The following is a 22548-nucleotide window of genomic DNA, read 5'->3' as shown; positions in this document are numbered from 1 at the left end:
AATAATGCTTGCTTGTTCACTCTGTTTCAACAGCTCACCTGTCCTTCCATACTGACAGCAGTAATCTCATCACTGCTGGCTCTGCCTCTGACACTAAATCACATTTTTAAAATGGTCAAAATTCTCAGCACAAATCTCTACTTTTTACAAAGCCGTCAGGTCAATTTCATGAATGTAGACCTGAATCATCTAGCATCTCAGGGCACTTCTCATATAGAGCAGGTCTACACCACACTCTTCATTATATTCATTCTAATAATATTCACTCAATGAACAATCCTACCTCCCTCTCTGGACTTGCGGGCTCTTGGCTGCTGCTTGGTGCTGGATCTTTCTTCTGACTCTGAGGGGCTACATGACAAAGTTTCCCAGTTATGTGGTTGCATCATACTATTATTTAAATTATATAATTTCATGTTTTACGCCACAATGACACACAATTAATTGACTTGATAATTAACTTGAACGGTGGTTTGCAAAGTTCAACAAAGTCCGTATCTGTTTCCTCTGCATCATTTGTCGTTTCAAACCGCGAGCTTTAGTGAAAAAGTTGCCAATTTCTGCACATTTGGCTGCGTCTGTTTCCAGAGCTTTCCTCTTTTTAATTCTTGCCTTCTCAGCACCACCCTTGTAGCCTAGCTGCGCTAGACCCATGCTCTGAAGACGCAAGGGTCTAGGCATGCTCGACAGGGAGGGAGGTGGGCTAAATGGCTGTCTATCAAATCACTCTGTAGCAATTGGGTCGGTATACAACCAATCAGCGCAACGAATAGGCTGACGGAGTTCCTAGAGCGCTGGCGGATTGTGGCTAAGTCCCATTAGCTTCCCAACCAGCGGAGCCAACTGGTATATTAAGGATTTGCCATATCCCGTCGGCATAAGTCCAAATACGTCTTTCTTCTCAGTGAAACACTTCAGTGCCGTCCTTTGTTTATCTTTCAAGTAGAATTTTAGCTTCAAATCTTTAAGGGCTGTGGCCAAAGCCGAGTCAAAAGATAACTGTTTATTGTGCGCCGGTTGTTTCTGTCAGAATCGTCACGCCTCTGTCGTCACTTAGTTACACCCGCCTTCTGACTCTACACTTCATGGTGATTCGTCCGGCCAGTTTTAGGAGAATCCAGCCTCGAGCCTTATGGAGGGTAACTAGACCCACCCTGGCAGAGAATTAAATTCGTTGCCGTGGGTTGTCTAGCATGGCTAGGCTACCACCCTTGCTCTTTCTGTTTTCTATTTTTCAAACACCTCTGACCAAACATCAGACCGGCCCACCAGGAATTGTCCTGGTCCTCCCGATTCGCCACCCCGGGCCTGTTCTGTAGGGTTTTAAATTGTGATTGTTCTGTCACATCTCACTGATGCTTGGTCAGATTGGGATGTGGGGAATTTGAAGACCTTGGGCTTTGTGTTGTTCTCCTTGAGCGGAGTAATTTTTTGCAGTGTGGGAAGACATATTGTCCTGCTTTCCATGTGTCTGGTCTGCAGCAATGTTTAGGTGGATGATATGAGTCAAAGTAACATCAACATGAGAACCAGGATCAAAGTTTTCCCAGCAGAATGTTGGATTGTAATGAGATGATCAATGATATTGACTATACTTGTAGGTGGTTTTAGTGTTGGCTAATCGATGATGATGTGTGTTTGGGTAATGGGAAATATCGACACATCCAGAAATATAATTTTCTTTTTTCAAATTATGATGACGTGCAAATAGTGCTGTCACATTTCTTACCAAGGCTCATGGAGACTGAGCACATTGGTGGGTTTCACTGATTTTTTTTTTTATGTCAACAAAAGGGTGTGAACGATTTACAAAGTAGTTAGCTTTAACTTTTCACAAAGACAAAGGAACTGCAAGGATGGTAACAAATGAAAATATTAGCTTAAATCCAAAAAAACTTCTCTTTCACATTTCATTATCACCTGCCAGTAGCTCAACATTAACTTCATTGTCCTATTTAAGTCATCATATTTCAGTTTTACTAAATCTGTTCTTTGATGCCACTTACTTCACACATACAAGAAAGAAAAAGTGATTAAATCGATGTTATACAACACACATGATGTGCTTTAATAATCTGTAAAGAAACAAAAAAGCACAAGAACAGTCATATTTAGTGGTTTTGAAGCCTTTAAATTAGTCTCCAGTTATTTGTGCAATTACACAGACAGCGTTTTCCATTCACACCACATTTATCTGTATTATAAAAAATGTCTCTTTGACTATGAAAGACAATACAATCCTAAAATCAAAAGGACAACAAAAGGCTTTATGGCAGCAAATGAACCTCACAACGTTTTAAAAAGAGTAAGTGGCTATTAGAGTTATACTGCATGAACAGGAAATATTGCACATAGAGAAAAAGGCTCTTGGGATGACATCATTATTAATTAAGTGAGAAGAGGGAGCAGAAGTTTTGTGAGATTAGTTTAGCGAGGTGGGTGGATACAGATATCAGTCTAAAGCAGTCTACTGAACAGGTAACACCCCTCCCTCACCCAGAGCGACCGAATGTTCGCAAGCACTCTCCAGTAAAGAAAGAAAAAAATCATATGTACAAAGACAGTAATCCTGGAAAAAATGACAACCTCTAATTGACATCATTAAATGCAGACCTGGCATAAAAAAAATAAAGTGGCACATCAAGTTAAAGAAATACGTTTCTTGATACATTTGGCCAGCTTTCTATTTACCCCTACAATGTCAATCGATAAATCATGAATTCATTGTTATTAAAAAATGGAGTCTACTTAAGAAAAAAGTGCAACAAGACATGAGCGTATTTAAACATAGTCATAGGTTCATGTGCAATGAGACACTGCTTTCCCACCATTTAAATTACACAGTTCAGACCACAAGTAACATTGTATTCAAGTTTTTATATACAGAGGCCGACAACTTAAATATACAAAGAAACAGCAATTTTCCTGATGTCCAAAATAAGGTCAATCTAGTGAATGTTTTTGCTAATTTTATACTTCTTGGCATTTTAGGGAAAATTTGTTCTGAGGACTGTTTTTGACCTTCAAACAGTAAACTCTTGTTTTCAAGGCTTGTGGACTCTCCAGCAGAAGTCTTCATGGATGCAAAATTTTGGACACATTGGAAACTGACTCAATAAATCAACTAAATTGCTTTTTTTTAAATTTTTTTTTTATAAAGAAGTGTGGATCTTCATTGGACTAACTTAAGAATTTGCAGCTATATTTGGGTTGACTTGGGACATTATACTCATGACTTGGGATTTAATTATGTTAAAGACGCCAAACATTGGACATATTTGCTTCACTGACTTGAATAAGGACTTCACAGCTACAAGAAGACTTAATTTCAAAACAATTCCTTTGCCTGGCAATAGTGTGATGCTCCACCAACTAACTTGCAGTTGTAATTGAAAAGTGCAGTGATTCAATTAGCATTTTCTGCACAGAGGAAGAAATTTGTCTTAAAAAATGTATTTTTCTTGTGATTATGACACACTGTGGCGAACCCATCTGGGACCACTGATGGTACGTGTCCACAGGATCTGTCATCTCAATGCTTCCAATCCATTATCTATGTAAGGAGCCATGTGATTCATTCTGGTAGCGCTGTGTTGCATTTCGAGAGATGGGGCTTCTCGTTAAGCACTTCTCATTTGCGTGAAGTTAAGGTCTTGGATAGTTTAAGCAAAACAGAGGAGTCCACCGCAACTTGCCGCCTCTGGAAACTCCTGAAAACCTTTAAGACTAGTTGTCATCAAGCGGAAACTAAGACCGATTCAGTGGCTGCATGGTTTTTATCTCTCCTCAAACATATCTAAAAACATATTTTTGCACACCTTTTATATATATATATAATTCAATAGAACCGATGTTTGTTTAATTCAGCATTCAAGAGCAGATAGCCCACAAGTAAGAATGCTTGTCCAATAAGGTGCAGCAGATGTTTGTGTGGTTGTAGGAGCATCTAACGAGCATTAGTTTCCTGATGATAGGATTCTTCACTTCTGTTTTGACACTACATAGTTCGATGCCCATCAAGCGGTGCAATATTGACTCTGTTTACACAGTTTTAAAATACATCTTGGGGCTATCGGATCACAGCGCTAAGTACAAGTGTAAACAACAACCAAGGTGCATTGTAATCTCATCACTCAAACCTAGGTGGTCTGGGATGCATTTTGATCACATATCTTTTGTAATACATCCTAAAGCATCCCAGACAAGGACTTACATTAAAATACAGGAAATGTTATCAATGTAGGATGTGGTGGTTGTCATCCTGCAATCTTTTCCAAGGTGTGAATGACTTTATCCCACCAATATCAGTACATCTATATTAGTCCTTGAAACATTTTGGAAACAAATCTGGCACCTCATTGCTGTCCATGTTGCCCTTTGACTTTCTAGCAGAAGTTATGTCGGTAATAATGTGAGCACAAGTGGTCAGTTGGACACTTTGGAGGGGCCTGATAGGCAAAGGTGTGAAGGGCGATTTGTCTCAGCAGTCTCAGTGGTTGGATCGCTGTAATGCATTTTAAATCCAAGTGCAAACCAGGTCATTGAAACAGATCCAAGACTTGCAGCCATAAAACAAAGCTCCTTCCAACTCATTTGGACTGTATATTATTTGGACCATGTCCATCACAGTTCCTGGACTGGGTCCTCATTACTAAGAACCAAGAGAACCAGTAAAGAGTTTTACTTTCCAGTTCATCTGATTGAACAGCAGAAAATAAAAGCACTGTATACTTACATATTTATGAGCCCATAAACCTTAAACAATGCTAATTCAGGTAATGCGCATACTTTAACAAATTTCCAATAAGAATATGAACAACATTGTACCTAATGATTGTTTAAAGTTTGAGACTTCTTCAATTGAATTTAGTCTTTTTGAGGTATATGTACTGTATCCTCTATCACTACATGCTTTTACTGCTGGTTCTGCTGGTAAATTATAATCAGTTATATTGCACAAAAAGCTTAGACAACAAGACATGTGACAAAAGCATGATTGTTCAATTAAGAGCATATGGGATCCATACAATAAGGCATTGCTTTAATGAAAACATCCGGACAAACATTTCACAGTAATGCTTGATCGACGAGCGATTATGACGTCCTCTTTAGCACTGATTGTTTCAGTCATCACATCGACACAAAACTAGAACTTGACCTATAAGCTCCCAGACACCGAATACCTGATATGTAGAGATGGAAGAAGCTGGCCAGTCACAAACCGAGCAGGGCAGGCAAGGGAAGGGTCATCCTTGTGGATGACAAAGCAAGGGAATGCATGAATAAAAAAATAAGCAAATTCAAATGAACATCAGGCTCCATTTTCACCTGTGGATTTATATCTGCAGACTGCTGCTGATCGACACAGGTAAAAGGTTGTTTTGAACACAATCATTCTATGCTACAAGCACAGTTAGAAAAGAAAAAAAAACTCCCCATATACGTATTAGATCCACATATTTTGCAGACATCTGTGGAAATAATACTAATTTGGGGACTTTGCCTTATCTAAAATCAAAATTGTTAAATTGGAAACCATAATAGATTCCAGGTGGGAGGGAAAATAAACAAAATAATAATGCCAGAGGGCCAGCTTTTCTTGTTAAGTGCTGCTAATATAGCCTATTTACAATCATCTATTGTATGCAACAGAAATAGCTTCTCTTTTTACTAACAAGCTGATATGTTCTGGCCATTCACCAAAGAAGAAGAGAAAAACTTAATCCAAAAAAAGGGAATTCATACATTGTGCTTTTTAACCCACAAATCCACTTCATCTTTGAAATGGGACAATTTCAAGAGGCACCACTTGAAGTGCTTACATCAGTTAATGAGAATCTCTAAAGCTATAACAAGGACTGAAAATACAAATAGTAAATATAGTATATTTATATATTTATAAAGTTGATACAATTCTCTTCCAGTCTCATGTCCAGTTTAAAAAATATTTTCTTCACATTGTCGACAATGTCCGACATGAAGGATCTTTGTGTCAATGCGCAAAGCCCTTATGATGCTCTAAGAGAGAAACGTCTTTGCCAGGGTGGACTTTAGTTACCCAAAATCTGGATGACACAGAAAGCTTGTGCTAAAAAGCAGGAAGAGTTTTTTAATGTAGGAGGTCGTTTTGACGAGAAGATTGAACAGTTTTACCGAGGAGACTTGCTGATATTGTAGATTTCTGTAGATGTTCGTGGTTGTGTGTCAGGAATCCGTCCACTCTGCAGTTAAACAGTTACCTCGTTCTTACTGGCAGTGCGGTATGTGTGGTGGTGGCCAGGAATGTACTGTAGGTGGTCCACCGTGTGTGTTCGTCGGGAAGCAAACGCCTGCCGCTTAGATGTGGTCGCTTGGTGGTTGACTGTCAGCGTGTTGTAGGAGTCGTTAGAGGCACTGGGTTGCGAGTGCATCTTGGTCATCTTGTGGCGGTCCATGACGGGCGTGGTGGGCATCAGCATGTCGGCATGGGACAACGCCCGCGCCATCGCCTTCTCCCGGAACTTGTCGCGCCTCATCGCCGGAGACAGCAAAGGATCCTGGGAGTGCAGGCGGTCCGCTGAAAGTAGCTGCTCTTCTGAGAGGTGGCGACTGCTTCCATAGGCCGCTGCCGCCATCACGCCGTATGAAGATAAGCCGTAGTCTCCACGACGAGGCGTCCTCGGAGGAGACAAAACATGGTCCTGGGACATGGCCCTCTGGACCCGACGGGGACGCTGCCGCTGCTGGTGGTGCTGCTGGGGTTCTGCATTCAGCTTCACCATGTGGGTTGGTCCCCGACCGCCAAAGTCAGGATGATGATGCTTCCTTGTGTAGTAATCGTCTATGTCTTTATCACCTGAGGAGTTAGAAGACAAAGGTACTCAGAAAGAGATGGCACTATCAAGACTTACGGGTTTTGCTCTGAATGAATCCATCCCTGGATACATTGGCTTTATCATTTATGTCATTTTTAGAAACTCTGTGCATTCTATTCTCACGAAGGATTCTCACATTTCCTAGAATATTCCACAATAGCTGGAGAAGTAGCTTTCTTCTTCTGTTAAGTTTGGCAGTTTCCCTTAATCTAAAGAAATATAATTAATGCAACTCATGCATGAGCATGCAAAAGTCTGGTACCACCAGGTTTTAGTCAGATAGAAAATTAAGAATTTTTCTTCAGTTGCTTTACATATTCCTGAAAGCTTTCAAAAATCTCTCTGGTCAACCTTGTTAACTTGATGCTCAGTTGGTAGAAGGCTGACCACTGAGCGTAATCACTAGTTTTCCTTTCTTTTGTCTGTGTTTTCAGATTGATTTAGAAGTTGCATGTGGCAGGAAAATCTTTATTCCCCTGTTAGGTTTGACACTTTTTTTTTTTTTTTAATCAAAACACACCCAGTTAATGAAATTCATGAAAGAGCATGCAAAAGAATGGTAATGATAGATTTTGATTAAAAAAAAATTTAAGGAAAAGACTTTGAAATTAAACATTTCTTCTCCAGTGGCTACATGTATTCCTGATTCACCTCCAGAAAAACTCTCTGGCAAACCTGTAACTTAACATCCAGCTGATAGGAGGCTCCTTACTGAGTGTAATCACTAGTTTCCCCACTGTAACTGTGTTTTCCGAGTGGGAAAGCACCTGCAGGTTGGACTAACACTGGTGTTTGAGAGCCTCAACACAGCTGAGCTGAAAGAATACATCTCTGGACAAGTTGACTTTATTATTCGTCACATCTGTCTTAGAAACTCTGCATTCTATGCTCCTGCATGAAAGCAATTCATGCAGAAGCATGCAGAGGCCCAGTACTATCAGGTTTCTGGTCAAATTTCTTTAAGGAAAAAGGAAAGAACAGCAAAATTCTCTGGCCAATTTTGTAACTTGACACACAACTGGACGAAGGCTTCTTACTGATCAGAATCACTAGTTTCTCTTTGTTTCAGCTGTGTTTGTGTGGAGCTCTGATCGATTAGTGGGAAAGCCTGGTGTTTGGGAGGCTCAACACAGATGAGCTGCTCTACAGTGTATCTCTAGTGACATGAATAAATCAAATGGCAGAAACATTCTGATCAGCTGTGGTGTCAGATCCAACTGTTCACTTACAAAAAAAAGGGAAAAAAATTGGTTGGATGTGATAGTTGTAATCACTACAGCAGCTGCAGAGTCCTGTTCAAACTGTTTTGAATTGTTTTGTCCTTTTCCTTCATGGAAAACGGGAAGCTCTCAGCAGTGCTCTTCAGCATGGAGAGGACTCATCAGCATACCACAGTACTCAACAGTTCATGCGCCTGACTGGACAACCAGTCCTCTGCCAGAAAGCAGGTCGTCTCAGTGCCGTGTGCACATTCCTAATGATGAAGTCATTATGGCAGTATGAACCACAGGCGGCTCTCAGCAGACCTCTACCTGTGTTTTGGCTGCACTGGCACACAGGGGAAGGCTACGCAAGAAGCTCTCTGATTAACTATTGCAGCCGAGGGGTTGTTACCTCTGCAGTGGTTAATTATTGCAGAACATGGAGGTCAAATTGCCACTTTAGGACTATACCTCGCTTCACCGAGTCATGGAGAAAAGGGATGATGGGAATTGTTTGTCTGGATGCTTGTCTCTCTGGGAGAGATGTCATGCCTGGATGCAGAAGGTCACCTTATTGTCCCTCCGTAAGGGGTTTTCATGTCCACTGCTGTGTGCATTCCTAATGAAGGAGGCCCAACTCTGGCCTGTGGCTCTGTGCCCCAGCATTTTTCCCTGAAGGCCTGGTTTAGATGTGACATTATGGCAGAAAATGTCAACCAAACTCAACCAGAGGCTACAAGGATACAGACAATCAACAAGCCGCAGCCCGTAGCTCCATTCATGAGCCAAACGGAAATAACCAGTCACCGTGACTGATCTGTAGTGATTATACACTCAAATGGTAAAGAGGTAGCAATATGTGATGCTATTATCAGAAAACATATACTATATCGTACTGTAATTATCAAATACATACATATGCAAACATATATACGTACACAAAAAACACACACACATATGATATGTGTATATAGACTAGAAGTCACACAAGTAGTGAGGATTCAATGTTGAAAGCAACAAAGAGGGAAAACTTCAAAGGACTGTATATATTGTCATTTATACAAAGACATACATACATACATACATATATATGTGTGAGTCATGTCAATACAGATTGGCTAGAGTTAGTGATGTGGAAAAACAATTTTCTGAATCTATTATGACAGTTTCATACATGGAGGCAGTGTTGAATTTCCATCAGCAGTAATCAGCATCAATCAGAAAATCAAAACATGAGCAGATCAGAAAACAGGGAGGCTCCTTGTCATAACATGATAAATACGTGCATGAATCAGAGACCAGTGGACCCTATTCTCTGTGCCATTGTTGTAAATGAGGGCTACAAATGTCTTCCTCTTCCTGGATAACCGCCTCAGCTGCTATTTGATTTAAGCCCCGCTTTTTACGAGTGTTCACACGTTGCTCTGTTTACACTTTAAGTGACGGAAATGATTTAAGAAGGCAGAGGAATATTGCTCGATCTCGTCTCTGCGGCACTGATAAATGCAGCACTTTACTATTAGCGTGATTGGGAGAGGCTGAAGGGTCCCCAACGTGAAACGGCGCAACAAACACAAGAAATTGCGAACAACGGCTAATTAAACCCCAGCTCCCACTTTGCTAGATTACATTCAGTGCAGCCAGTTTATTTATGTGTCAGCTATTGATCACAGCAGACTGTAATCATATAATGCACTAACACTCGTGAAACTGGTGGAACATCAATTATAAAGTGATCTTTAGAGGTTTGGAGCAGGAGTGGTGGAATTTAAAGGAGGGAAAGGCAATATAATTTAGTTTTTTTGTGGGGGGGGATTAAAGGTGGTTTGTTTGTTCTGAAAGGTGTTTTAATCCCTTTTAGGGTGATTAAGGTGAAAGACAACATAACCAAATAAGATTTGTTTCTCCTGCTTTTTGCTGCTTCCTTGGAGGAGCTAAGAGGGTTACTTCAGAGCAGTGTCTTCAGTCTCTGTCTCGTTGACATCGGGGAAGGACAAGCGGATCTCTCACACACAAAGACCCACACACACACACTCTCAGTTAAAATCGCAAATTTTAAATTGCAAATAAACCAGAGTAATTAAATTTAGTAATCATCATCTCTCCAGATGGTTTCATTAAAAAAAAACAACTAATTATATTACTTTTAGGCTTGTTTCCAAAGACCTCACTCATGCTTGAACCTATAGATTTATTATTATTTTCTTCAAGGTCTTTCTTCAAGGGACAACTTTGCTCACTGGTTTGACAAATTCTGCTAGGCTCCTGCCTCAAATTCAAAAAGCTCCTTTGTAGTTCAGCGTGATTCATCTCTGTGATTTTCTGTGTGTGTACAAGACTCCAGCAAGATAAGAGCAAAGCCCTGAGTTGATAAGGGAAAGAAGAGGCAAACATATAAAAGAAGAACGTTGAATGCGCTGCGAGGAGATTGCACTGATGCATGTTTTGCTATCACATAAACACATAGTGAAAAGGGGGACCACTGACATTTAAATGGCTTTTTCTCTGTTTCTCTGTGTAACTTCTCTGAAGATTCAAGGACCTCGAATGGTTGCAATTTGAAAATCTGTAATGCATCACATCCATTTCTGCTAATAATGCTTTGAAGGGAAAGTACAGCACAAGTATTCTGTATGTGGATAAAGGACTCTGCGATGTTTTCATTGATATGTCATATTAAACCATAAGTATCTCCTTGACCCTGAAGGGAATGTTTTTTCGATACATTTCCTCTCAACAAATCTGTTAAATGTGATGACTCACAACATAACACACCAGCAGGCATCCAGTGTGTTTCCACTGTAGTGCTTGAACTACTCAACTGACAAATAGGCAGCAAAGATGACAAACGTAGCAGCACATATTCATGTCTGTTCACTTGGGTGCATTAAAAGAAATGCACATCTGAGAGCCGCGTCTTTAAGATAAAAGCTGGTGAGAAAAATGTGCCGTTCATTTCAAATTTTCACGCTCCGACAGGAGGAATCCAAGCAAACTGTGCCTCTCTCCGGTGATCTCATTGCTCTGCAGTAATTCAAAATGGTAAGCTTGTCTGAAATCAGTTCATTTCAAAAAATGACACATAAAAAATAGATGGTCCCAAGAGAAGAATCTGAAGCCTGAGCAAAAATGGTAGATTGTTTTAAAAGTTTTTTTTTTTAAATTCTTTTATTTTGGGATCTTTAAAGTTTGTATTTGATCCAGGTTTGAAAAAAATCTTACAGAGCTCCTGCTGAGTCTGAAACAGAAGGGAGATAAACACACCCAGAATTTTGCTTTTGAAAGACTTCGGTGTCATCCAAGCAGAACATTTAAAAAAGAGAGAGAGTTTTCTACTCAGGATTTCCTTGGTGGCTTCTTTGCTGTTTAACTGCCAAAATGCTAGTCAGCAGTTGGGTTTCTCTGCCAGTCTGTTGCGTCTCTTCGTGTGAAATATTGGAGGTGAGGCTAAAAAATGGGGATTTTATTTTTTTGAACCAAAATTACTGCAAAACCTTTAAAAAAAATGGAAGACATTGGAATCAACTACCTGTATACTGACTGTAGCTACTTTGTCAGACTGTTGGGTTTTCTGTTTGCATTGTGAGCAGCATATGTATGACTCATCAAGTGACATTTTGTTTACATGTTAACACCATGCCAGCTGCCATGCATGTGACACACATTCATGCTACCATGGTTACAAAATCTTGAATCTTGCACAAAAATATATGCTACTTTTACAGACTTGTGTTAAAAATCTGTTTACCATTTAAATGCTAAAGTCACGTAGGCAATCCATTTTGCTTTCAACCCACAAAGGTGGTTTCAGTCCAGTTGTTTGGTCCAAGTAAAACTGTGACGATGTTCTAACTAGCCAAACAAGTCAAATTAAATGGGTAACCGCACCAAAAAGGTCAGGTGAGAAAGCACATTTACCTTTTAATGTTGGATTACAACTTACTTTAAAATTAAAATGATGTAAGAAACTTGAAATTTTGTCTGCCTCCATATGATGTTTTTCCCTCAATTTCAAACAGCCATCAGACCGAATAATTTGTATAGATAACCTTTTGTGTTTCCAGAGTGGGCTCAGAAATTGGTAAAGCTGCAATTTTAATGGAATAATTTACAAGATAAACCTTAATTGGAAAAGCTGCCTCCATAGCAGGCATTCAAACACCGCATTCAAGCCTTGTTTTATACAGAATTTAACTATAAAACAGTCAAGCTCTCCTTTCAATCCCTTATGTCCTGTTTTGCTGCTATATGTAAGTGCTGCAAATTAATTGACTGTGATTGCTGTTGTTCTATGCTGCCTGTGTTTCTCTTACAAAATATAATGCATCTCAAGAGACTGTAATAAAAAAATAAATCAATTAAAGTACATTTGAATAATCATGGGAAACATGCAACCGATCTAGAGAACACTACGCATGCAGCGGTCAGGAGGTTCAAACAGCAGCATCCACTTCATCATCAAACTGAAAATGCCACAGCGAGGATAATGGACTGTAGTGTTGCTGAGACATTAAAGCGCCGTCGTGTTGCCATATAGAAGCCATTCAGCTGGGGGGAAAATAAAAACGACTCTAAATATGTCATTAAGAGACATTAGCAACATGACATGGGCCGCAGATGGAGCCAAATTACTTGCCAATTAGATGTCAGTCGATGAGCTGATAGATGAGTCAATGGGATTGGGTATGGAGGCTCGGAGCGTGTCGTCATGCATTTTAAGGAGTTTATTACCCTAAAAAGGTGAAAAAGTGAGAGGACGATCTGCATGATGGGCCACCAAACATCTGGAGATACTTATCATGATGCGTGTCTCTTTAATGGACATGGAGATGTTTTATCAGGCCAGGCGCAGTGAATGTGGCGACCCTTTAATGCACGGGGCATAAGGGTGACGTCATTCCTGGTTTTCTTAGTGCATCAGGCAAAACACGGCGATGGAGGACGAATGAAGGACCACCTACTTAATCTGTGCAGAGAGTATTTACTTAAGTCAGACTTGAGGGCCAGCTCGTAGGAGGGCGGCAGATGGCTCAGGTTCTGGAAGGATCTGGAGAGGGACAGGTCGTAGGGCTCCGTAGCCGAGGTCAGGATGTTGTTCATCCGCTGTGGTCGCTCTACAGGGGACAGGGGGAGGAAGTGGTGCACTGCAGTCAGCACACAGTCAGTCAGAAAGATGGGTTATACACTGGGAGTCTTTACTGGAGGAGAGAAGGAAGCAGGGAGGGAAGGTGATGCAGTGAGGAAATGTGCTTTGAGTAAGACTGAGCTGGACTACGCAGCGTTCAGGTGATGTTTGACACACTCTGCTGGACTTTATTCTGCATTTTTTTCTTGGATCATTTGCTAAAAGATAAACAGTGTCAGAGTATTAACTACAAGATGGCAGGCAAGGAGCCACGTGAGGTAAATAAAGATGTTCTCAGAGTAAATACAAAGCTCATCTTTGACTCATTTTATTCAACGACTCCATTCCAGCTGCATTTGGGAAAAACAGTGAATGCATTTGCAGAACAGTTGTTGGCAGCAGTTAGCTTTCAACACCCACCATACAGGGAGTTACACAGCCTAGTCTAATGTAAAATCTTGAAAATAACAGAAAAACCCTGTTACTTCTGTTGTCTTTAAAACTGAGTGAAACAGCTTTTGAATACTATTATCTTGTTCATATGTTTATCTTAAATTTGGATCCATTTATAGGTTTTTGACTTTTTCACATGTTGCAACATGAGTACCACTGACTTCATGTTCAAAGCTGCCTCCATTTACACGTATACTGATGACCTGTTGCTCTATATAGATCTCCAGCAATATCTTACCAGCATTTTCTCAGCAGTGCTTTTTGAGTCAGTAGCCATGCTTTCATATAATTTTTGATCAAATCTGAAGTAAACGTTTTGAAATTTCAAAATAAAAAAGAAAATTGTGCATCAGGTGTTTCCAACTAAGGGTGCTTTCACACCTACGCCTTTCGGTCCGCTTAAAGCGGACTGGAGTCCGCAACACCTGCAAGTACAGTTCGTTTGGGCTGGTGTGAAAGCAGACCAGATTTTTTTGGTTCGGACTAAAGAACAGGACCGAGACCACCTCCCGAAGGTGGTCTCGGTCCGCTTCTATGTGAACTCCAGTTCGGTTCGCTCCTGGTGAGAACACAAACCTGTCTCCATTCGGACTGTCTTGATGGTGCAGCAGACTTTTTGGTCTACGGGAGCTTCCATAGCAACCTGCACAGGTTGTGGAGCATCGCCCGCTTTCTCTGATAACGTGTTGCAATGCATCTTCTCCGTGCCAAAAACGACTGTGTAATGTTCTCGTACCGAATGCGAGCTTCATGCTGGAACAACAGCAGTATTTGTGCTTGCTGCATAAAGCAATGATACGAATATATGGCAACAAGAATGAACAGGAGAGCATAGTTCATTGTTTACGAATAAACCTCGATCCATGGAATAAACACAGCCTGTTTTCTTCCGGGATTTTTCCCTCTTCACATGCTGCGCCAATCAGTGTTCACCTACGTCATCTAAAACACCTTATTTTGTGAACAGCGCCGCCAAACGACTGGGGGGAGATATAACATTCATCGTAGTTGGTTCAACTGCGAAAACACTGGTGTGAATGCGAACTGAACCAGTTGAAAATAGCAACATTGTAGCAACTTTTGGGTCCAAACGAACCACTCTAATGGACTAACAGGTGTGAAAGCACCCTAAGATGCATGTGTCATCAGAAGGTGGCAGTATAGGTGACACAGCTGTAATAAACAGAGTAGAAGAGGCTAAACGCAAACATTGGTGTTTGCCAACCACTTAAAAAACTGAAAGAAGACGAAGAAACAACAAAATTTTGGCCATCTAATAGAAAGAAAAAAGGCAGGTCTTTAGAAATTTGTTTCAATTGGGAAAGTTGGTATCGGCCATGTTTGAGCTGTCTAGAGATAAAGACAGTGAAAGAAGCAGCTGATCAGTCATTTGACTTGAAAATGTTCTCAGAATTTATTCAATGAAGGGATTCCTACCTTCCATCATGCATAGTCATGAATGCTCAATAAGGGATCGAAATTGCATCAACAACCCCTATCTGTGCACAATGTGTCCAAGCAAGTAAGACGTGATCCAGTTTCTTGCCATTTCTTTACACTCCTGTATAAACATTGGACTGAAACTACTTTCCAACTGGGTATCTCAAGTTTATTGTTACTCTGTCAAGGAACGCAGCAGAGCTATGTGACGATCGGCGTATATTTATTTGTCTGTCTGTCTGTCTGTTTGCAACATTGTTCAACTACAGAATAACGAATTTGGATGAAATTTTCAGGGAAGGTCAGAAATGACAGAAGAACCAAGTCATTAAATTTTTGCAGTGATGCGGTTTATAATCTGGATCCTTGGATTTGTTAAAGATTTCTGCATCATTGCAAGTGCATGGCATCACTGTAACTATGACAACAAGTGAACACTACATCAGCTGCCTGCCGACAATCATATTGTGATCTACTATAAATCCACCGTTGTGGACTTATCCTTCAGAAATAATACAAAGAACAAGTGATTAAATTGTGGAGGTGTTTCAGAGTCCCATCAACTCCTGCCGCCTGCTGGATTTTTTGGCTAACACATTTCGGTATCTGTACATAACACATGCCTGTGCTCAGTGCAAGGTCATTTTGTTTGTGGGCACATCTATATTAAATGGACACATTCTATGTTGGCATGATTTCTGATCATCAATAACTAGTAAATAAAGAAATGTTGCATTTCTAAAAAAAATGCTGCATTTCTGACAATGTCATATGAACAACTTTGGTGGAATACTGTGTTCTCTGAGTGCTTTTCTTGTTTACTGGTTGTTGGAAAGTCATATCATCAATGAAATAGACTCATCTGTCTTTGCCATTGTGAGTCAGCTGGAAACTGCATCTGTCAACTGCGCCTAAGCAGCCCGAGCGACGCTTCACCGTGGAACTCTTTCGACAGCTCGTTTTGGGAAATCAGTGATATGTATGACACCATTAAGGCTCCCTGCACTGCGCGGAGCTCCTGTGGCTTCAGTATTTGGGACGCCCAGTCATGGGTCAGGAGGCACAGTGGGTGGGAAGGACTTGGATACGGGCAGGGACTCTGGTGCTGGATTTAAAAATAGGACTTGGGCGACTACTGCAGCAAGGAGGACAGGGACACACAACACTAAGGAACATATGGTGTAGAGGGGAGACATTCATTGAGTCTAAAAGTGTGTGTTTGTGTATGTGTGTGAGGGGAAGATAGAGCTGGTTAGGTGGAGTGAAGGAGGAAAAAATAATGCGTGAAGAAAAGATACTGAGATTGGACTAAAGGTTATGGATTGTAATGCAGCAGCGTGAAATTTTGTGACTGCAAAAAATACACAAGCGCTTTAAAAAAAAAAGTAGGAAAATAGAAATGACCCCCAGTGTGCAAGGAAGGAATCTTGATCTCTACTGTACATGATACATGTTGGATAAAAGGTGATGGAAAAAAAATACACATAAACACCATGTGTATGTGTATTACTTACCGTATCTCATTTGTCTGTGGGCTAACAAATCCAAGTGAGAAAGAAAGGATCAATGACAATCAGTGTGCACATTATGTTTCAACCAAACCTTCCAAACTTGCCCTTGGTCAAAGCCACTATTGCAAGAACGTTGCCAAGGGTTAACACAAAACCAGCAACTTCTGAATTATGCATTGCAGCTACGATCCTTGTCACAAGCTAAATAGACTTCAAAAGTGCTGTTTGAAGAGTTTTATTTGGTTCTGAAAGTACTTTTGAAACCCATTTTCTCACTGTCCTGTTTAAGAGGGAGACAAGCACAGGCAGGATGTGGACCACAGTGCTCCATTAACGAGAAAAATTTTGTATAATGACTCAGTGACGATCTCTTAGCTTTAACCTAAAACACTGACACAAAACATTGGCCTCGGCAGTTTTGCAATATCATGGGGAGGATACTTTGAAACAAAAAAGTCCCGATTCCCTCTTTAATTACACGGTGTTTCATTTCATTGTCATTTCGATGCAGGACCATTCAGTAATTCCACGCTGAAAGCTGCTCCTCTTTCGCAGAAAATCACATTTAGAAAAATAGATGGGATGCCATAACAGTAATTGGGTTTTCAATAACTTGAGCAAACTGCACAGATGATCCTTTGATTATAATGCACTTTTTGCTTTTCATTTTCTCTCGAATAATTCTCTATCAGCTTCTCACATTTTAATTTCCCTGTGAAAGATTTTGTCTTTGTGATCTGAAACAATCCATCACAAGAACTGTTCGTCTTTCTTTCACTCAGACACAGGCAATCATGCGTATCATTTTTGGAAAGTCAAGTCAGGTCAATCACCACACTCAAAGCTTGCCATTTCATTCTCATTCTGCGTTTATAGAGTGAATTTTGGATTTCATGCAGTGTTAAATCAGCAGTTAAGGACTACATGACTGTGTTTTCTTACCCATTTTAGGTGTGAGCGCAGTCAGATCCAGGTGGCTATGCTGGTAGTCAAGGTGGTGGTTTCCTATTATAAGAAAAACAAAAGGAATTTCAACATGGTAAGCTTCAAGCATCAGAAAGAACATGAGATATAGCAGTTATTGATGTCCTTTTGGATTGTGCATGTTGTTCACTCATAGCATAAGAAAGTGTTACTCAGAGTGGTACGTTGTCTCAAATATTAGAAATGTGATGGTACCAACCTGTTCATCAAATATCCACACCCTTGATTATGTATAGCTTTAAGTCTACAATTTAAATGGGTGAGTTGTTCAAAAATTCACCTCCTGTACAGATGTCATGAATGGGAAAATTAGCTATGGAAACATTTCTTGAAACAGGCTGTAAAAGAATGTTTACCTCTGGTGTAAAGTTGGACATTTTACCAAGAAAGCCTATGAGCATCATTTTACAGGCAGCATCAAATGGTCATTCACAAAACTGTAGTTGGCTTCATTTTCCAGACCCAGATGTTGGTCAGTACTGAAATATCGTTCAGCTATTTTTGTACTGTTATGAAATTTTGTACAAATATCCATGATTCCACAAGGTCAAATCTTTTGGAATCATCTGGCTTCACTCTATTGCCACCATGAGACTGATTGTTATTTTGGGTGCAATGTCTTGACGAGATTGCCATGAAATTTCACAGAGACATGTCCTCTTTAAGATGAATTATAATAACTTTACTAATCCCGTAAGTAATCTAACTCCAAGCAGTTTCTGGGTGTTTTTGCTTCTATCACATTTGTTTTTGTCGCTGTCGTCGATTTTTTTTTTTTTTTTTTTTTACTGTATAAAGTTTGCACTTCTGTGGAAACATCACAACAATGTCTAGAAGTGGAGAAAACTCAAAAAAAGTTTTTTGTGCACTTGGAATGCAATAAATCATGAGTTTTTCCAGTTACAAAACTTTAAGAAAACACTATGTTGACTATAAATATTTTATTTACATTTTGAAGTTATTTTCGCTCTTCTTCCCTATTAAATCAATGCAAACATAACCTGCAGTTCGGCTTAGTTTAGCCAGAAAGTCTCAAGAAGTCTCAAGTTTTGTCATCTGTTCTCTATGGAACAGAGAACTTTTGTTGCTTGTTTAGAAAATGTGGTTAGAGCAAAATGAGACATGCTGAAAAAAGTGACTGACAAAATATTGCAATTTTAAGCTTAGATTTCCCAATGGATTCCTTCAGTTTATACAGTTTATGGGTCTGGTAAATGGTTGAAATTGGATATTTTAAAGAAAAATAGAGTAATATGGTTTGCCAAATCCCTACAAAAGTGTCAACTATAATTATCATGCTGACATGCTGCTATGGGTTGAACTAAGATGCTGCGCTTTCTAAATGTTCTACATCTGCTAAAGAGCAGCATTGTTAACATTTAACTTCAGCTTTCTCAGTCATCTTGTTCCTTTTCTTTATGAATACACTGGCTGTCTGGTTATCAGTGTGTTTTGGAAGGAGATGAGAAGGGATGTGATTGGGTTCCCACAGATTAATGAGCCAATCACCAAAAAGAAGCTGCTAGCAGTTTGTGCTGCTGTAGATCTGCAGACACTGTGCGGTATAAATAACCTTGTCTCATCTTGACAGTCCTCACACTTGGTGCGTTATCTAGATAGTATGTCACCGTGGGGAAGAGAGGGAAAGCTGACCCTTAAATAATGTCCCTTTATGAGTTCTGTCCAACAGGCCCAGCTATAACATTGTCTGACAAATGCTATCCTGTATTTCAGAGCATCAGTTGGCTTATCCATCCACTCAAGTCACCGTTTGCCATTTCCCCAGATATGAGAGCTTTGATTTGTTCAGCGTCTCAAGTGAGCAGTAAACTGCCACCGCTCACTTATGAGAGGGAGTGTTTCTTCCATTTGACAGAATCCACAATCCACCTCGGCTTTACCAAAATGATTGATTGTAGCCGCTTTATACGAGAACATGGAAGGAGCTACACCTCATGGTGATCCATCTGTTTGATGCTGCGCTAATATTGTTATGTAACAGCAACATCTTCTGAGCCCTCCGTCACTGAGCAGCGATGGGAGTTCAAATAATTCCAGAGAAGGAAAATATTGCCTTTATTCAATTAGGGTTTTCTGAACAGCATACAAAGTGTGGAGATGTGATCGTTGTACCTTATTTACATTTAAATATGTTCATCTATCATCCAGTAGGAGTACTAAAGACAGTAAAACCACTGCTCTGATAGCCTAAAATGATTTGTATGAACGTTTTAAAAGGCTTTGAACTGACGACAGGGGGTTGAGTTGTGCTTTGTTAAAGATCAGTGCCTGTATGTCAATGATGGCGCTTTCCCAGCGGGTGGATGTGACATTTCTGACAAATGTTATGTGACTTTTGCTAATATCCAGACTTAAATGTGGTGTTGTTGGGACTGCTTTTTGGTGTGGAGTGAAAATGATATTTGGGAATGCGAAGACTTCTCCAGTGAAATGGTTTTATTGCATAATTACAAAACAAGCCTTTGGTCCGTTCTCCCTGCAGCTGTATGTACTCTGCTTTCCAATAACACAGGTTTGATCAAGGGACCAATTATAGCAGCTCCAGAAAACTCTGCTAAATTACCCTGCTATGGACTTGAAAAGAAAGCGGCTTTGCACCAAATAAATAACAGCCTTTTACTATCTGCACAGCTGCCCCCCCACCCCCACAGCAGAGAGACGAAGTGCAACATAAATTTCACACATTAAAATGTATCGCAAGTGTTTAACCAAGGTTCAAAAGTTTATCACCCTGTGAGGATGGGTTTTCTTTGAGGTAATCTTTGGTTCATGGCTCAGATGTGTGTGATCCAATTATCCTTTTTATGTGTCTGTATTTGAATGTTATTGGTAGTATTGTGCAGCAAATGCAGCACTTAACTGAACGCGTATTGAATAAAGAAAGAAAAATAGTTTGTTCATGTAGAAGGTGAATCTAAGGAAAAAAATCTCATCTCAGGCATGAGACAGTGAGCAGTCCCACCATAAAGCAATCAGAGGCAGCACATTCACAGAAAATACAGTTATTTCTGAGGCTAAAGTGTTTATTTCTTTAGTTCTGTTTGGTCAGTGGCAAACAATGTCATCTGAGCTCAAGCTGCAGCAAAATGCTTCAAATTGTATCTGTGTCCTCAAGTACACTGAGAACTAAAGGATCTCACAACATGGTTAGAGTTTAGGGGGATGAAAAACGAAATGATTGCAATCTGATGCACATATTTAATCATTTCTTCATTCGCTTTGAACAACAAGGAGAAGAAAATTACACCAACAGAGAGTAATAGAGATGACTACATCATGTAGAGTTGAGATCACAGGTAGCAGAATCTGATTTTTTTGGAGACATTTCTCTTCAAAAGATCTCACGAGAAACCTCAAACCCAGCAGGATGACATGTTACCAAACTCCTTCAGGCTATGCAACCTATTGCAACAGCATCAGTCTCTTTCCACTGTTCATCGCTTCACATTTTCACTCACCCATGCTGGCATATACAAAGTGTGTTTTACTCAATGATCAGGTGCAGATACGCCAAAATACATCAAATATTTACATAAAAGAAAGAAAATGCGGATTGACGCTGCAGGGTTTTGCTCACAAGAACCTCAGTGATATGTTGGGCGATATGGTCTGGCTCACAGTTCATCCCAAATGAAAAGTCAAATTCTTCCACGACAAATTGAGGAAACCGTTTCTTGATGGACCCGGCTTTGTGCTCAGACACACTGTCATATAGAAAGAGGAAAGCTCAACCATAGAACACGACTATAGCACAGGGTGGATGTTACTATATCGTATTGATGTTTTGCTGCTGCCCGTTACTCTGCATGATTTATGCACTGCCTAATGCTTTCTGTCCCTGTCCTTTTGCTGTCTTACTGTACTATGTTTGCAGATCTCGCCAAAAAACTGTAGATGAAAATTAGCCAGCTGGCTAACGCTGGCACATTTGCAAAACAAGCTGATTAATGCAGGAAAATGAAATGGAACAACAGTCAGAGTTATAAACAAAAATCTAAAAATCTAATAAACGTTACATTCTGTCCCACCTGTTTGTGAGGAGGAAGGCATCAATTCTATATTTGTTATTTTAATATTTACAGGTAAATAATTACTGAGGAAGGTAGACAAACTTTTTTTTTGGCAAATATGCAGGTTGGTTGTCATCAATCTTGAAATATTCTCAAGGAAAACCTGATTGCAATACTGTGAGAAAATCTTACAACTCCAGTCTAACGAACAAATCTGCAGCAAGCCTTCTAGTAGGTGACGTTAAAGGTTTAAACTGCTGCAGTTATACAAGTGGAGCAAATGCCAGAATTTCTTTCTCTTCTTCAGGATATCAGCTTTATCGTTCACACTGGTATTTCAACATCCTGAGTCCGCTCGACAGAGATCCGCAGTATGTGAGGTCAATGGAAAAGAACACGCCTGCTAAGTGTTAATACATAATGCAGGAGCTCTCACTGACAGTAAAGTGTGTCACATGGATTGGCTGTAGTAATGCAGGCAGCTCTGTCACAAATGAATCGAATGCTTCCAGGTTCCGGCGGGTGGACAGAGGGGATCCCACTGTGACCCAGATCCATTTTAAACGCCTCGCTCTGGGGAAGCTGATGGACAGACGCCGGCTACGGAGAGAGCCCCTGCTATATCATTAGGCTGGCAGAGTGTGAAGTGCCATGTGGACTTGGTGGGACACATCACCTCGTTTTGCCCTTGTGCATATGTATGTGTAATGGAGAGGCTAAGTGACATAAACAAGCACGAGAGGACAAAAAAAATGGGACTTTGCCCTCATACTCAGTATTACATTTCCTTTGAGGTGCCCGTTTTGAACTCCAGTCAATTGCCTGTAATTGTTATGACCAGGCAAACGAGGGCGATCTTAACAGACTGAAATATAGTTTTGTTTGAGATATCATTATTGCAAATGATGAGAAATAAAACATAGTAATTGTGTTCTTGAATATTGCAAA

General features: G+C 40.2%; 1 protein-coding gene across 5 annotated transcripts in view; it reads right to left on the bottom strand.

Moving 5' to 3' along the window:
- Positions 1–2038: 2038 nt before the first annotated feature.
- LOC110948487 (protein shisa-6) overlaps positions 2039–22548 on the bottom strand; it is a 104422-nt gene continuing 83912 nt past the window's right edge. Inside the window, exons 6-9 of one of the 5 annotated variants that reach the window (XM_022190031.2) lie at positions 17528–17590; positions 16589–16609; positions 13018–13170; positions 2039–6835 (exon numbers count right to left, since the gene is read on the bottom strand). In XM_022190031.2, the coding sequence (XP_022045723.2) occupies positions 6228–6835; positions 13018–13170; positions 16589–16609; positions 17528–17590 (845 nt within the window). In that variant the 3' untranslated portion in view covers positions 2039–6227. The remainder of the gene's footprint in view (positions 6836–13017; positions 13171–16588; positions 16610–17527; positions 17591–22548) is intronic. The other 4 variants (XM_022190033.2, XM_051941114.1, XM_022190032.2 and 1 more) reach the window with 4 other exon arrangements.

The sequence above is a fragment of the Acanthochromis polyacanthus genome, chromosome 21 (assembly GCF_021347895.1).
Source record: "Acanthochromis polyacanthus isolate Apoly-LR-REF ecotype Palm Island chromosome 21, KAUST_Apoly_ChrSc, whole genome shotgun sequence".
Classification (NCBI taxonomy): domain Eukaryota; kingdom Metazoa; phylum Chordata; class Actinopteri; family Pomacentridae; genus Acanthochromis; species Acanthochromis polyacanthus.
Note: the sequence above shows the minus strand (reverse complement) of the source record. Positions and strands in the feature narration are given on the sequence as shown.